The sequence below is a fragment of the Gavia stellata genome, chromosome Z, assembly GCF_030936135.1.
Source record: "Gavia stellata isolate bGavSte3 chromosome Z, bGavSte3.hap2, whole genome shotgun sequence".
In the NCBI taxonomy this organism is placed as follows: domain Eukaryota; kingdom Metazoa; phylum Chordata; class Aves; order Gaviiformes; family Gaviidae; genus Gavia; species Gavia stellata.
The window spans coordinates 29,146,747-29,160,305 of record NC_082637.1 but is presented as its reverse complement, the minus strand read 5'-3'; the positions used below and the strand labels follow the sequence as shown (position 1 = coordinate 29,160,305).

General features: G+C 45.3%; 1 protein-coding gene across 1 annotated transcript; it reads left to right on the top strand.

The window, feature by feature from the left end:
- Window positions 1–1,100: 1,100 nt before the first annotated feature.
- On the top strand, window positions 1,101–12,697 carry TMEM171 (transmembrane protein 171). The gene is made up of 5 exons (XM_059834132.1): window positions 1,101–1,117; window positions 7,217–7,342; window positions 7,811–8,517; window positions 10,239–10,380; window positions 12,472–12,697. The coding sequence occupies exons 3-5, from the start codon at window positions 7,887–7,889 to the stop codon at window positions 12,695–12,697; spliced, it is 999 nt and encodes a 332-aa protein (XP_059690115.1). The 5' UTR covers window positions 1,101–1,117; window positions 7,217–7,342; window positions 7,811–7,886.
- The last annotated feature ends 862 nt before the right edge of the window (window positions 12,698–13,559 follow it).

Sequence of the window (13,559 nt, the reverse complement as noted above, 5' to 3'; positions counted from 1 at the left end):
TGATATGCCTAACCAGTGGGGCAGATTTAGTCCTGTTGTCATTCAGGCCCCTGCTGCTGCTACATCCGCTTACAAGCGGCACATCCCGACCCTCCTCCCCTGGCTCCTTGTCCTCTCGCACAGCTGCTTCTTGCACTTCACAGCTCTCTCATCTCCCCTACCGAAGTCAGCTTCTGCCTCCACGCTGCCTGCACCTCGCAAGCAAGAGAGAAAGCATCTTCTCCCATTTCCAGTGGCTGAACTGGCTCACCACTGAAGGAAATCAGTCACGTCCAGGCTTGGCCTGTCTTTAATGCCTTGCAAGTTCCCAAGTATGCAGAAGTAAGGCTAAGGCTGGTAAGGCTAAAGTGACTACAACAAGAAGAAGGGCTGCTGAGGCGGGAAATGTGGCACAGCTTCCCTGAGAGGGCTGCTCACCCACCTCACCTTGAAGCCACCGGTATTCAGGGACACACTAGACCTGGGACACGTACACACATCTCCAGAGACGCTGCAACAGCCCTGCCCAGCGCGCTGCGCCCACTCCAGCCCATCAGCTTGGAAATCTCCAAGCCGGGCGGCAAACACACCCCCACCGCCGCGGAGCCGGCTTACAACCAGCCGGGCGGATTCCTCAGCCCGGCTTTCTGCGCCCCGGGGCGGCAGGTTACCTCAGCGCTTCGCGGGGGGTAACTAACATGGCGTCGCCTCGCACGTCCTCCTCCTCACTGGCCCGGGCAGCGGACAGTGCCCCTACGCGGAGCCGACCGCCACCACAGCCCCTCGAGGCGGGTCGGACCTGTGGGCAAGAGGCGACGGAGCCGCCCCCGCAGCGGCCGCGGCCTCCCTGAGGGCGACGGGACGAGGGGAAGCGCCGTGGCCGCGGCGGGGCGGCTGACAGGCGACGCGGACCGGCCGAGGCCGCCGATGGGCGGGGCGCTCGGCACCGGGGGGAGGCGGTGCCGCAGCAGCCACCGCCGCGCCCATGGTCCCCCAGGGCGCCTCGGCTCGGCTCGGCTCGGCTCAGCCCTGCCCTAGCCCTGCCCTGCGCCGTCGCCGCCCAGGTGCGCGCTGCCTGGCGCAGGTGATTAAATAGCGGCGCCGGCTGCGCCGTGGCAGTCCTTCGCACCGCGGCCAGGTAAGGGGCGGGCGCTAGGAGCCCTTTGCCACCGGCTCTTTTCCCGCACCTGTTCCTCTGCCCACCCCGGGGGGCGGCCGCTGGCCGGCCCGGGCCCCGAGGCCGCCCCCTGATGCGCGGAGGCCGGTCTGCTGCGTGCCGGCACGGCGGGGCGCTTCCCCTGGCAGCCGGGGCCAGCACAGCTCCCGCCGCGGGTTGAAGAAAGCCACCCGGCGAGCGCGAAATGGCGGGCGGTCCCTGGCCGCGCCTCCGGGGGTGGGGGGGAAGCCTGGGAGCGCCGGTGTGAGGAGAGGCATGGCAGGGTGGGGAGAGGGGGGCTCCCCCGGCGGGCAGGCTTTCTGTCGGGCGGCGGGCACTGCTGGAGGGGACTTGTCCTCCGGCTGGCCTCGGTGAGGGGACCGCGGCGGGCGGGCGGGTGGACTTGTGCCGTGTCTCCCAGCAGCCGCCGCCGGCTCGGCTGCTGTCATTGCCGTATTTTTCACTCCCCTCAAGGGTGAAGGCTACGACTGTGCCCTTGCGTGTCATTTACCCAGGGCATAAATGTTCTGCGGTGAGAAAAGCCTCTTTATCTCCTCCCTGGAGAGCTGACTGTGCCCCACGCTGCTTCCCCGCAGTGACCTTTATGCCATCCCTGTGAAAGCATGGAATATCTGTGAAGGGGCCTCTACAGATTATTCTGCTGACATGTAATGCTCCAGTTGCTGCTGATGGCATACGGCCTGGAAGGCCCTGGTGAGGAGGCTCTCACTGGGGTGAGGGGCTGTCCCCGTGCCGGCCGGGTCCTGCTCCCTCACAGGGTGGTGGTGGACAGACTGCCCTGCCCCGCTCCAGCACGATGCATGGAAGCTGTGCTTTCGAGGCATGGTCCATCCTGTTGAAGACCTTAGTGTGACTTAGAAGAGAGCATGCCTGATAGGCTGGTGCATGAGGAGGGGTAGCAATGGGATGCTGCTTTTCCTAGATGGAGTAGAGCTTAATTGCTTGTCTGTGAGTTGGCTGTGTTTTAATGCCCCAGGCCAACCGCAAGAAAATGGGACAGGAAGGCTTTAGGCAGCTTTCGGAGTCCTACATCTTCCTCATGGTCAGTGTCATATCCTCTCAAAGATCTGTAAGTCTCTTTGCCTGGGCCTTTTGTGTCTTTGAGGTACATCACCCCCATCGGGCAGACATTTCCCAGAACTTGACAGAAATTGCTCTGCCTTGTTTTACCTGTTTCAAGAAGGTCAGCGGTGTCTGTCTACCTTCTCCCCAGTCTCTGTGCAGGTACTCCAGAAAATAGGAGGTGGTTTGACCCAGCTCTTGAGTGCCACCAGTGTGTTGTGTAAAAAGCATCCCACCCGCATGCATGGTACCCTGCAGAGCCCTTTGTTGACTCTAGGTGCTGTCCTAGTTACCTGCATGGCATCCAACCAGTGGGTTACCAAACTTCGCTTTGCAAGCTCCTGTTTGTGTCCAGACACCCTTTTGGGGTCCTCGCATCCAACTGTGACATCAGGACTCTCTCTTCCCTGCCAAAGTGAGTGGGGAACACTTGTAGACCAGCTTTTACTCTAGATAGTTTTCTCTTGCAGCCCACAGGGATAATAGTTGGCAGCCTCTTCATGGAGTGCAGTTCTGTCTGGCACAGGTCAGAATCCCTGACTCTGCTGGTTTGTGGTGAGAAGGATCCCTTGTGCACGTGTGTCTGGAGACTGGCAGGATTCATCACATTTTCTGGAAATTTCTACTGCAGCTGCTTTCCAGCACTTCTCCAGACATTGACTCCTGCCCCACCTGCAATGGTCAGAAATAACAGTACAACATTACCCTTTTTATACTGTGAGCTGACACAATCATTTTGTTGACCCATGTGCGCAGAGTTTCTTTCTGTGGCATCTGCTTCCTGCTTAGGGATCTTTTCGCTCAGCATCTAAATCTTGGAAATCCTCCCCCTAGGATATCAGAGTTGTATGATCCATGGGATGAGAAGAGAAGAGGAAGCTGAGGGGAGACCTTATCGCTCTCTACAACTACCTGAAAGGGGGTTGCAGAGAGGTGGGTGTCGGTCTCTTCTCCCAAGTGACTAGTGACAGGACAAGAGGAAATGCCCTCAAGTTGCGCCAGGGGAGGTTCAGGCTGGGTATTAGGAAAAATTTCTTTACTGAGAGAGTGGTGAAACACTGGAACAGGCTGCCCAGGGAAGTGGTGGAGTCACCATCACTGGAGGTGTTCAAGGAATGTGTGGACGAGGCATTGTGGGACATGGTTTAATGGGCATGGTGGTGTTGGGTTGATGGTTGGACTTGATGATCTTACAGGTCTTTTCCAACCTTAGTGATTCTGTGATGAGAGCACTGTCAAGCACTAATTAGAGACTGCATACACAAGAGGTCAAATGGGATATATTTGGCATCTCAAAACTTGTTAGTGCTTGTTAGTCTTAATGTCACTTGACAGTAGAAAACTGAAAGTACATCCTGTTGGGCATTTCCCCCTGGCTCTTCATATAAGTGATAAAAAAACACCATGGGGAGGGAAGAGTGTGAGGGTGACGGTGGCAAACTCCAATTTACTTTGGTTTAACCAGCTGTGCTCATGGATGGGTACTTCTGCTGAATGTCAAGATGAAAGTGCAGTCGGGGAGGAAACTGTGATATGATAAAGAACAGAAAGTGGCGTGGGTACAGAGGTGGATGTGAATGGAGGAGGAAATTAGATATAGGGAGTGAGAAGAATTGGAGAGCCATTCATGTTTTGAAGCGGAAGTTAAACTGAATGAAGTTGAGAGGACTTTACCGTCCAGGTAGCTTGTCCAGCCAGGAGTCATAGTTTAATTTGAAACCTGGAAAGAAAAAAAAGAAAAATTTTTAAAAAATCACACAGTGGCAACTTCACAGCAGCGGTGAAAAAATTGGAAGTATGGGTGAAAACGCTTAAACAGAAAACTCTTGGAAAGTATGGCTTGTGACTTCTAATGTGGTTTCCGTTGTGGCCTACAACTGATGGGGTATTGTAGTTCTTGAAATAACAACACAGACTAGACCTGATCCTTCTGCATGAAATTATTTGGGTGCTTTTGCAAGCGAAAGAACAGGAATGGGGCCTACTCTGGGAAACATAGAACAGAGGGACAGCAGTGTTTTAATTTTTCCATGCTTTTTTCTTTTAATCCTCAGTTCCTGAATTCGTATGACTGCATGAGGCTATCAAATTTCATTTGAGTAAGGGGGAGTAAATTTATAGCCCTGGTGTTTGTAGTGAAAATCTTGGACAATATGAACTCTGAAGGTTCAAACAGAAAGCAGTAAGTCCCAGTTTCATCATTAAAACTTGTGTTTTAAAATCCTTGGAGTTGTTCATAATGTGAAAGTTGTATTACAAGTCTTACACAGAAAAATGACAAAAAATAGTGATGTTATTTCCTGTTCTATATACCTGGCATGGGCCAGACTTACAAAAGGGTAAAGCACTCTATCATTTAAGTTAAGCTTATAACCAGACTTCCTTTACAAGCTATGTCTCCAATTCCCTCTTCCCTCATACTTAACTGCCTCCACACTATTGGATTTTGTTCTAGCGGTTTCTGACCTGGTATTTCTATGTCTGCTCTCAGACTTGGGGTCAATATGAAGGGAAAATGTCCTTATGTCAATATGCCTGTGGAGATACCAGATCTAATGGAAGTGTTTCAAGCACATAGTCAATATAAGGCTTGCTTCTTTCTTAAAATAATTTTTCTTGAAACACAAGAAATAAAGCTTAAGCTTGCATTGGGTTTTCTATTAAAATTTGGTGGTAGCATAAATGAAAATTAGTCCTCCCTTGGATTTTGCAGCATAAAATCTGTGGCTTTCATCTTCAAAGCCACAACAGACTGTTCTGAATATTCCTTCTTTTGTGGCCTGAAAGAATTAAGAAAATATGCCCATGCTTAATTTCTAATGTGTGTTTTAACTTAATCTCATAACAAGAAGATTGGTGGAAGAGAAGCAGGCGCTGTGTTGGAGTAATAAGAACAAATCTCTAGATTTTTCTTTTTAAGGGCTAAATGTTTGAATTTTTTTTTCTTCACATTATTTCCTTTTGTCCTAATTTACTTATGTCCATGTTTTCTTCCCTAGAGGGAACTGCAAAGAAAGGATCCAGAGTTCTCTCTAATTAGAGTGTATTGCTGTTTATAATGGTTAATGTGCCTCAGCAGAAAAATATCTCAAGACAATTGTGTCTGAAACTGGGCTTTGCTGGGGTTTTTTGTATTTCAGAGGCCATTTACGCAGTTTTGTGCATTTGTTGGTAGGTCAGTAAATCTGAGCCACCTCAGGTCAATTATGAAAATGGGGAAAATTTCTAGACATGAAGGGGTATATGCAGTTATGAGAAACAATTTTATTAACTTAAAGACCGGTGAAATCGAGGAAGGAAGAGTGACCAACCTAATCTATTTTCTCTGCTCAGAAGTAGGGCCTTCAAACTGATGCCAGCTCATGCAATGTTGAAAGTGTGCTCGGCTAAAGATCTCCAGTTTGAAATCTATCAGAATTTCTTTAACTTCTTTTTCAGGAGATACTGTCCTATCTTTGGTGCTCTTTATAACGATTTTTTTTCCCCACAGTGAAGCTGTGACTCTTCTGCCAAGGGAGCCTCAGTTAGCAGTTCTTCAAACCAGTCTTGGTAGAGGGATAGACTGAATTCAGAACAGTGAAGAAACACTTAGCAGACATAGTTTACAAATTAACTGACCACAGTAATGGGACGCATTAGGAGAGGTCCCTCAGTTTTGCTGTTCAAGATAGCCAGCTGGGAGACTTTGTTGCTTCCTGCAGTGGCCTTCTTGCTCTGTGGTGCAGCCTGTTTCCTTGCCTGTCAAGTCTCATGCTTATTGTGCCTTTTACCTGCATGCTGCTCTCTGCCTTCTCCCATGCTGCTGGGGATCTGGTTTGATGTTCAGCAATAAAACATCTAATAACTTCATCATTTGTGTATATGCTCAGCCCATTCTTTAACTGGGTCCTACTCTTACAAGTGGCTAAGTAAAGTGACTCAATAGATTGCCTTACATTGCAGACAGATAATCATGTATTTGAGTGACTAGTGGGTTTTATGGTTGTGTTTTGTTTTCATCCCAGTGGGGCCCTGCAGTTACTGGGGAGCGATGCAGAGCTTGTTGTGACTGACACATGTTCAACAGTTTGCTTCCAGATATCACGTAATACTTTATCTTGTGGAATAACTGTTGTTGAGTCATATGTAAGGAGGCGTCAATCCAACTTGACTTTTAGCTTCCAGTCATCTGAATTAGTAGCAGGGCAGTGGAAGCTGGTTGAGGAAAGGCTGAAGGTTAACTAACAGCCAGCAGTAACTAAGCCAATTCCCTGCTTCCATTTGTCACAAACTCCTCCAGTCCCTATATATCCTTCCTGATATATCCAAGTCATAGGTGAAGTTGTCTGTCATGGGAGACTGCTGGTGAGGGGAAGAGGGCAGTGTTAAAACATTGCAATATGAGCATGTGTAAGTACCCCTTACACTTGGTAGGGGACAGCTTTCTCATGGTCCATCCAGACTTGTTATTTTCCATAGTCTGAAATTCCCCTGGGTTTCAGGTTGGCTTTTGATGGATGATAGTCACTTGGACAGAGATCTCCATGGTTGCTAGTCACTGTAGTAGGGAGTACAGGTGTCCCTCTGAGCCCTGTAGTCCAGATTGTGAGAGCAGCACAAAGTTCCTTGTGGATGATGTCAGAAATAATATTTTTTTCTGGAGCTCACTGAATGACACTCTGTCTGAACTTCTAGTCCAGCTTTCCCTGCCCCAGTTTGTCCACATCCAGCAGATCTGTCATCCAAACTACCATGTGGACTGTTACTGGCCTCAGCACTAGTTTCTGTTTTCATCTGGTTTACTTCTGAATCTAGACTCCTGTGGGCTTAGAAGCCTTCTGGGAGCCACCATTTGGTATATTTCTTTTTAAAGCTTTCCTGGAGCACAGACAAAGGAATCAGGAGTAGGGGGAGTTGAAAGGAAGTGTGGGAACAGTATGCTTACCAATTTTAACTATGGAATCATGAGACTTGAAGTACATGATCTTTAGTATGGCTTTTTTCTTTTTTTCTCTTCAGAACAGAACCAAAAATCTGCGTACTTGCTCTTGCAGCTTTATAGGACAGGAAGCTGATTTAAGGAGAGAAACAGACAAGTCTTTATTGCCTGTGGAAGGAGAATCAAGATTTATATGCTTTGAAAAGGTATGTATTAGAAGATTTACTTGGTAAAAAGTCAAATAGTGATCGATATTCACTTGCATTAAGGTTCTTTCTCTCAAGAACTGTCACTTCCTGCCATTCACTACAGAAATTTCCCCTAGCTTTCTGTTTTCAAGGGAAGAGCTAGCCTTGTTCCCAAGATTCAGCCTTTGAAAATAAAGTCTCCTTAATCATAAGACTGTGTATCTAAATAAACAGTTCATTTAGCTGTGCGACAGCAATTACAGTTGTTTTCAGTCTAACTGTAAAGCAAGTTCAGTCTTTTCATCAACATTCAACAGCAGTAAACTTAATTAGGCCCTTTAATCCATAGTAGAGGTACTACAAAACAGAAAATACACCAGAAGTATACAATATAGGTTAAGTAGCAAATGCAGAAGTAAATATTATAATGTAGCTAGTCCCACTGTTGTTTTTCTTCTTTTGATTCGTGTATTTTCATGTTCACAGATCTACTGTAGTTTTCTGCCACTTAATGCTAACAGGAAAAAAACCCAACTCATCTGCTTGAGGAGATTCTGTTGTAATGTATCCAGTGGCTGTTCCTGCACCAGGCGGTGAAGGAAATAATGGACAACATGGGAAACTTATTTTTTTCCTTTTTGTTTTTGGAGCTGTGTTGCTCTGTGCTGGATTCCTGCTTTCAGTCTTTATTCTCCAGTCATGCCCATCTGGAACCTTCAGTGACTGTAACGAGGTCCTTAAGGCTGCTGGGCCTGTGCTGGCTGTAACTGGACTGGTTTGTGTTTTATTGGCACGATCAAGGGCCAGGCTGTATATAAGACAAAGGCAATTGCAAAATGAGCAGGTGTACAGCCTTGTTTTTTGTCGCGGGAGCTGTCAGTTTGCCCAGTTCCTCATATTTGGATTCCTGTTTTTAACTAGTGGAATGCTAATTAGCATCCTAGGCATTTGGGTTCCTGGCTGCAGCCCCAGCTGGCATAGCATACAGCTCAACCACACTGGCAGTTCTGATGTGGACCTCCAGGGCTGTGGATTCCTGTCACTTCAAATCATGGGACCTTTGATTGTGCTCACTGGGTTGTGCTTCTTCGTGATAGCTCATGTTAAAAAGAAACAAAACTTAAATCTCAACCAAGAATCTTGTGAAAGTGAAGAACATCCTCAGAGCCCTGAATCTTTTCAGGTTACAGTAGGTGGGTAAATAATGTGTGAACTTAACATTTGAGAGTTAGTAGGGTTTTTTCCACTAATGATTTATCTCTGAATATTACTCATCTGAGCTCTAAGAGTGTCAGTTCTGGCATGTCAAACCAGCCAAAACAGAAGAATGTTGCTTTGTCTCATATGTTTTCTGTATGGTCGGTTCAGTTACCCTTCTCTCAAAGACAAGACCTCTCCTTTGGCATAAAAAGAAAGGTGTGACTGTCTGTGCAAAAGAAGCCACGTAATCTGACACAAATAATTCCAATCCTAGTTCCTTTCCCAAAGGCTGTAGCTGACACTGCAAATCACAGATCTAATGACTTCTGTAACTATATTTAAGATTGATTTTTAGCCTTGAGCTCTGACCCCTTAAACAGGAGAAGCTGATTCATAAGCAATGTCTTGTATTTATTTTAATCATGGCCACATCTTCCATCAGTCAGGTGTAATTGCAAGATGTTTCTGTTAATTGCACAGTATTTGAGTATGTTAGCAGGGAATGCTCCCCTGCATATAGCATTGCTTTTAATACCCCATGAATATGTTCTACGCATAGATTATTCTGATAACTTTCTAGCTCTCAGAAAGGATTAATGAGTCAATCATAGTATTGCTTGACTGTCATCTGACTGACTGGACTTGAAATTCATTATGCAAAACTTTTTTCCGTCTGCCTGTCAAACCAATGTACAGGCCTGTAACCTGGTGATCCTCAGAAAAACGTGAGGGGTTAAAGGCAGTTTTCCAACCACCAAGAAATATCAAAGGGTCATAGAAAGGAATTCAGATTGTCTTTAAAGGCAAGAAAGCAAAATTAGTGGATTCCCTCTTCACTTCCCTCAGGAAAAGTAAAACTGAAAGTCTGAGGTCTGGTTGGCATAGTGACATTCTGGAACAGTGTTGACTCAGCTAGAAAATACCCCCCACATCACTCAACATTTTCAATGCTCCCTGACCTGTCTCTGCACACAAATTGAAAAGGAAGAAAGGTGCCAGGCGGCTGTGAATGTTCATATAAATTATGCAAGCTTAGTGACTGATACATACTTTCTGTTAAAAAAAAAAAAAATAAATAAAATTTGAAACTCCTCAGTTACAAAGTTGAAATTGGCAGATATGCTGCACAGTATGCTTAATAGTGAATAATGTATCAATAGCGTCCTGGTACTAATGTTAGTAATGTGCTGTCAGCTACGTGTAATTTAGTAGGGAAACTGTCAAAGCACACAAAATCGGTCATCGAATCCATTAATGACTTAAATAATTTTGTTATAACACTGCAGTAGATGTGTAGAAACTTAAACTGCCCTATTTTAGATATGTGAGGAAAACTGAATACTTGCCTACCCTCAAAGAGAGCCAACAGTAACTTTGCACTTCCAGTTTCTGAAGACAGCCAACAGTGAAGAGGTTTGTGTTTCTTAGCTAGATGGAACACTCCCCCTCCCCAGCTGTATTTTCTAAATTAGATCTTCCATTTATGAATGTGCTGCATCTTTATTTTGGGATAATTTTGGTTTTGAATGTACGTCTGATGTACTTTAACAGTACAGAATATAACAGTTCTGTATGTGGGATCATTGCACTTTATCTTAAAAGGTAGACAAGTACAAATACTGTAATTCCAAAGACATGAAGTATTCTAGGATACAGTTAGAATAAACAGCAGTGCTCAATTTTTCAGAGGTAGTAATTGGTGGTTTTTTCCTAGGTGATGCTGTAATGGTATTCCCACCTCCACCACCTCCTTATTTTGCTGACCCTGTGTCACCAGCTGTGACACATTGTCTTACGTCAAGTGGTTTGCCTACAAGTGAAAATCCTCCACCATACCACTCTATCTTCAGCGATGGGTAAGACTCTTTTCTTCTCTGTCTTTGGAAATCTGAGATGTGTCTCAAGGTATCCAAGACTATGTTCTTAAGTAATCACTGTGAATTAACTCTCTACTAGGCACTACAAAGTTTTCTAGTGCATCACTCGACTTACTTCCCCTTACTTGAAATGGCATTAAAATACCCTAGTATAAAAGGGCAATAACAAACCACAGAGTGTCCTTCATGAGTGTTAAATGCTTACCAGTTTATTATGACTGAAAAGAACTTCTCACATGAAAACAAAGCCTTAAATCAGTGGCCTTTATTTAAATATACTTAGATTAGATTTCTTCCACAGATTGTCCCAGAGAAGGTGCCACTGGCAGCAGTGCCCCACTGGCATGATATCCACACTGCCAGATTTTAGGAAGCCTCTGCAGAACTAATGCAGCGAGCCCTTCATGACACCTGTGACCCTGGGAACACCACTTTAGTGTGTTCTGTTCTCCCTGTGACCCTAATCTTGCTTCCTTGAGGAAGTGAGACCTGCTGTGCTGGTCTGCCTTGTTCCTGCTGTGGCAGTGTGTTGAGATAAAAGGATACCTTGGTATTGCAGGAGAAGAGCAGGAGGCTCCAGGGAGCTTAAAAGGGAGGTTGCAATGCCAACTTCCTCTCAAGATGTTATACCCTACCCATGCAGCCACTCTTCCATACATTGAGTGCAGCTGATTTGCTAGATGCTGCCACCACGAAGCTCAGGGAGTAAGAGCTGCCGACTGACTGAAGAGTTGCCTGTGCCACAAGACCTTGCAGGGTTATTTGTCCCCTGTGGGTTACTACCAGTGGGCGGCTAACGTGAGGGTGAAAGAGGTCACTGTAAGGGCCACATACTAGGAGCCAGAACTAGATCTGGCCAGGAGAGCTAGATGCCACATGCCTAGAGCCCCCAACTTATTTTCAGGCCCTTAATGATCCAGAATTCACTTGGCTTTACCTTTTGGAAGGTCCTAAGTCAGCTTGGTTTTGATCTGTGAGACAGTAGGTGGTGTGGGACTTTTTCATTGGATGACTTTAGATTACAACACTGTACCTGCAGTATCCTAAGCACCATCACTGCAGCAAGAGCCCCAGCCTGCCTGGCTGTGTCCAATCATAGTAGTTGTTGGCCTATTGCTTTAATAGCTTTCCGCTATACTCCAGACTCTCCACTCACCTGAGGCAGTGCGTTCCATGACCAACTGTACCAGCTGTGTGCCTGATGTCTGTACTTCTTCAAAACTCTAGGGCTAATCTTCCTTTTGAAGCAAACAAGCACAAACCCTCTTCCTGCCCAAAGACCTAAATGCCACAGGAGGAGGATAAGGCAAGAGTCAGCTCTGGGACTGAGTCATGAGGAACAAGGAGTTCTTCCCTTTCCTTGGGAAGCAGCTGAAGCAATATCCTGAGGGCTCACTCCAGGGCAAGATGAGCAGGGTACCAGAGCCATGCAGGTGCAACCGAGTGGGATCCAGTTATGATGGTCAGAGGAGAGCGGTGAATACTTAGCTGCCCTGCTTAACTGTCACTGGGAACTTAGCAGTCTGGTTGTGTCCAGTTGCTTCTGTTTCTCTGGCTCTGAGCAGGAATGCTGCTCCTTGTGTCTGTCATGGGTTGCTGGAAAACTTAATAAAAGTTTCAAGTTGCCTTTCATGTAAGATCTCGAATGGCTAAGGATTGTGATTTTTGTGATGCAATTCTAAGTCTAGTAACTGTCTTTCATAAAGGAAGGGGAGAGTGTGTATGTGATTGACTACACAAGGGAAGATACATTAAGAGCTAAGGATCAGAAGAAGATGTAATAAGATTGCGAGGTAGCCCTGCCAGAAGCAGCCAATACCTATAAGCCAGGCTGTGACTGGTGATGTGAAAGATTAGAAGGGAGCTTGTTTGCCCTTCCCCTGTGAAGTAATAGAATTTTCATATGAGTCATAATGTAGCCCACAGAATGAAATCCTAATGGTTTTGCAAGTTCTTTGCTTTGGGGGTTTTAGGCAGTGTGTGCTTACATATATGTTTATGTAAGTCAAGTGGAATTTCAGTCATTGTAGAGAAATGGATTATGCTAATCTGTAATTTTGTGTTTTATAGAGCACAGCTTGCAGATGATGAAAGAACAGTTGCTGTTAGAGACTATGAAACCATATATACAATTTCTGGAAGCAGCTCACCTTCAGAAATTTTACCGATGCTATACCTCTCCTCTGAATCACCTCCAAAATATGAAGAAAAAGAATCAATAACAAATAATGAATATTCTCCATCATCTTTATCTTCTTCATCTGTTTCCTTAGCCACATCTGACACCAGCTCATAGAGGACTGTCAGTTAGACTTCATTTTTAAATTCAATTGTACAGTCAGATTTTCCATTTTTGAATTTATTTACATTTTGTAATAAAAGCAATAATGTTGTCTGTGTCTAATTTTTCATCAAAAAGCTTAAATTATGAATTTGGGTTTCAAGAAGTATTAGATAATGCTGGGCTTCTGAGCAAGTAGTCTGAAGGGATGTTAATGCTCGTCTTGTTCTGTTACAGCTTCAGTTGCTATTTTTAGTTGTTCTTTATATAATGGAGGCACTAAGTAAAGAGCAACTTTTTTTGCTTATTTTAATTAAATCTGTTTGGAGCTTCAAAAAAGAAGTAATTAGGAAGTGTTTTTATTTCTATTTTTGTATGACTTTTGTGGAAAAAAAGACTTGTTTGCAAAGTTATTGACTTTGTATGTACTCTGAGAGCATCACAAATAGGGGTGTTTAAGACTGGGACCAAATATGTTATGGAGAACTTAAATGGTTACTTTTTGCTCTGCCTGGTAACAAACACTCCATAGCTTAATTTAGACCCTCTCTGGTCCTTATGTAAGTATAATCCCTACGAAAATCAGTTTTAGCCAGCAGTTAAGAGCCCTAAAGCAACACTGAGGATAGTTAATAGGCTAACATTTTAACTGTGGTAATAACTGATTTCAGGGGGATTATACTACTGTTATGTATCATCATACAAGGAATGCTTATTTTGTGAGTGAGTGCCACTCAGCAATGGTATTGTCTAGGTGCATCAGCAAATGCAAGAGAGGCAGTTTCATGGAAGCACATGCAAGAGATGTTTTTAACTGACACTTGACAGACCCTTCAGAAATGCAGCCCTCTTAGCTCCTCTGTCCCTGTGCAGTCCC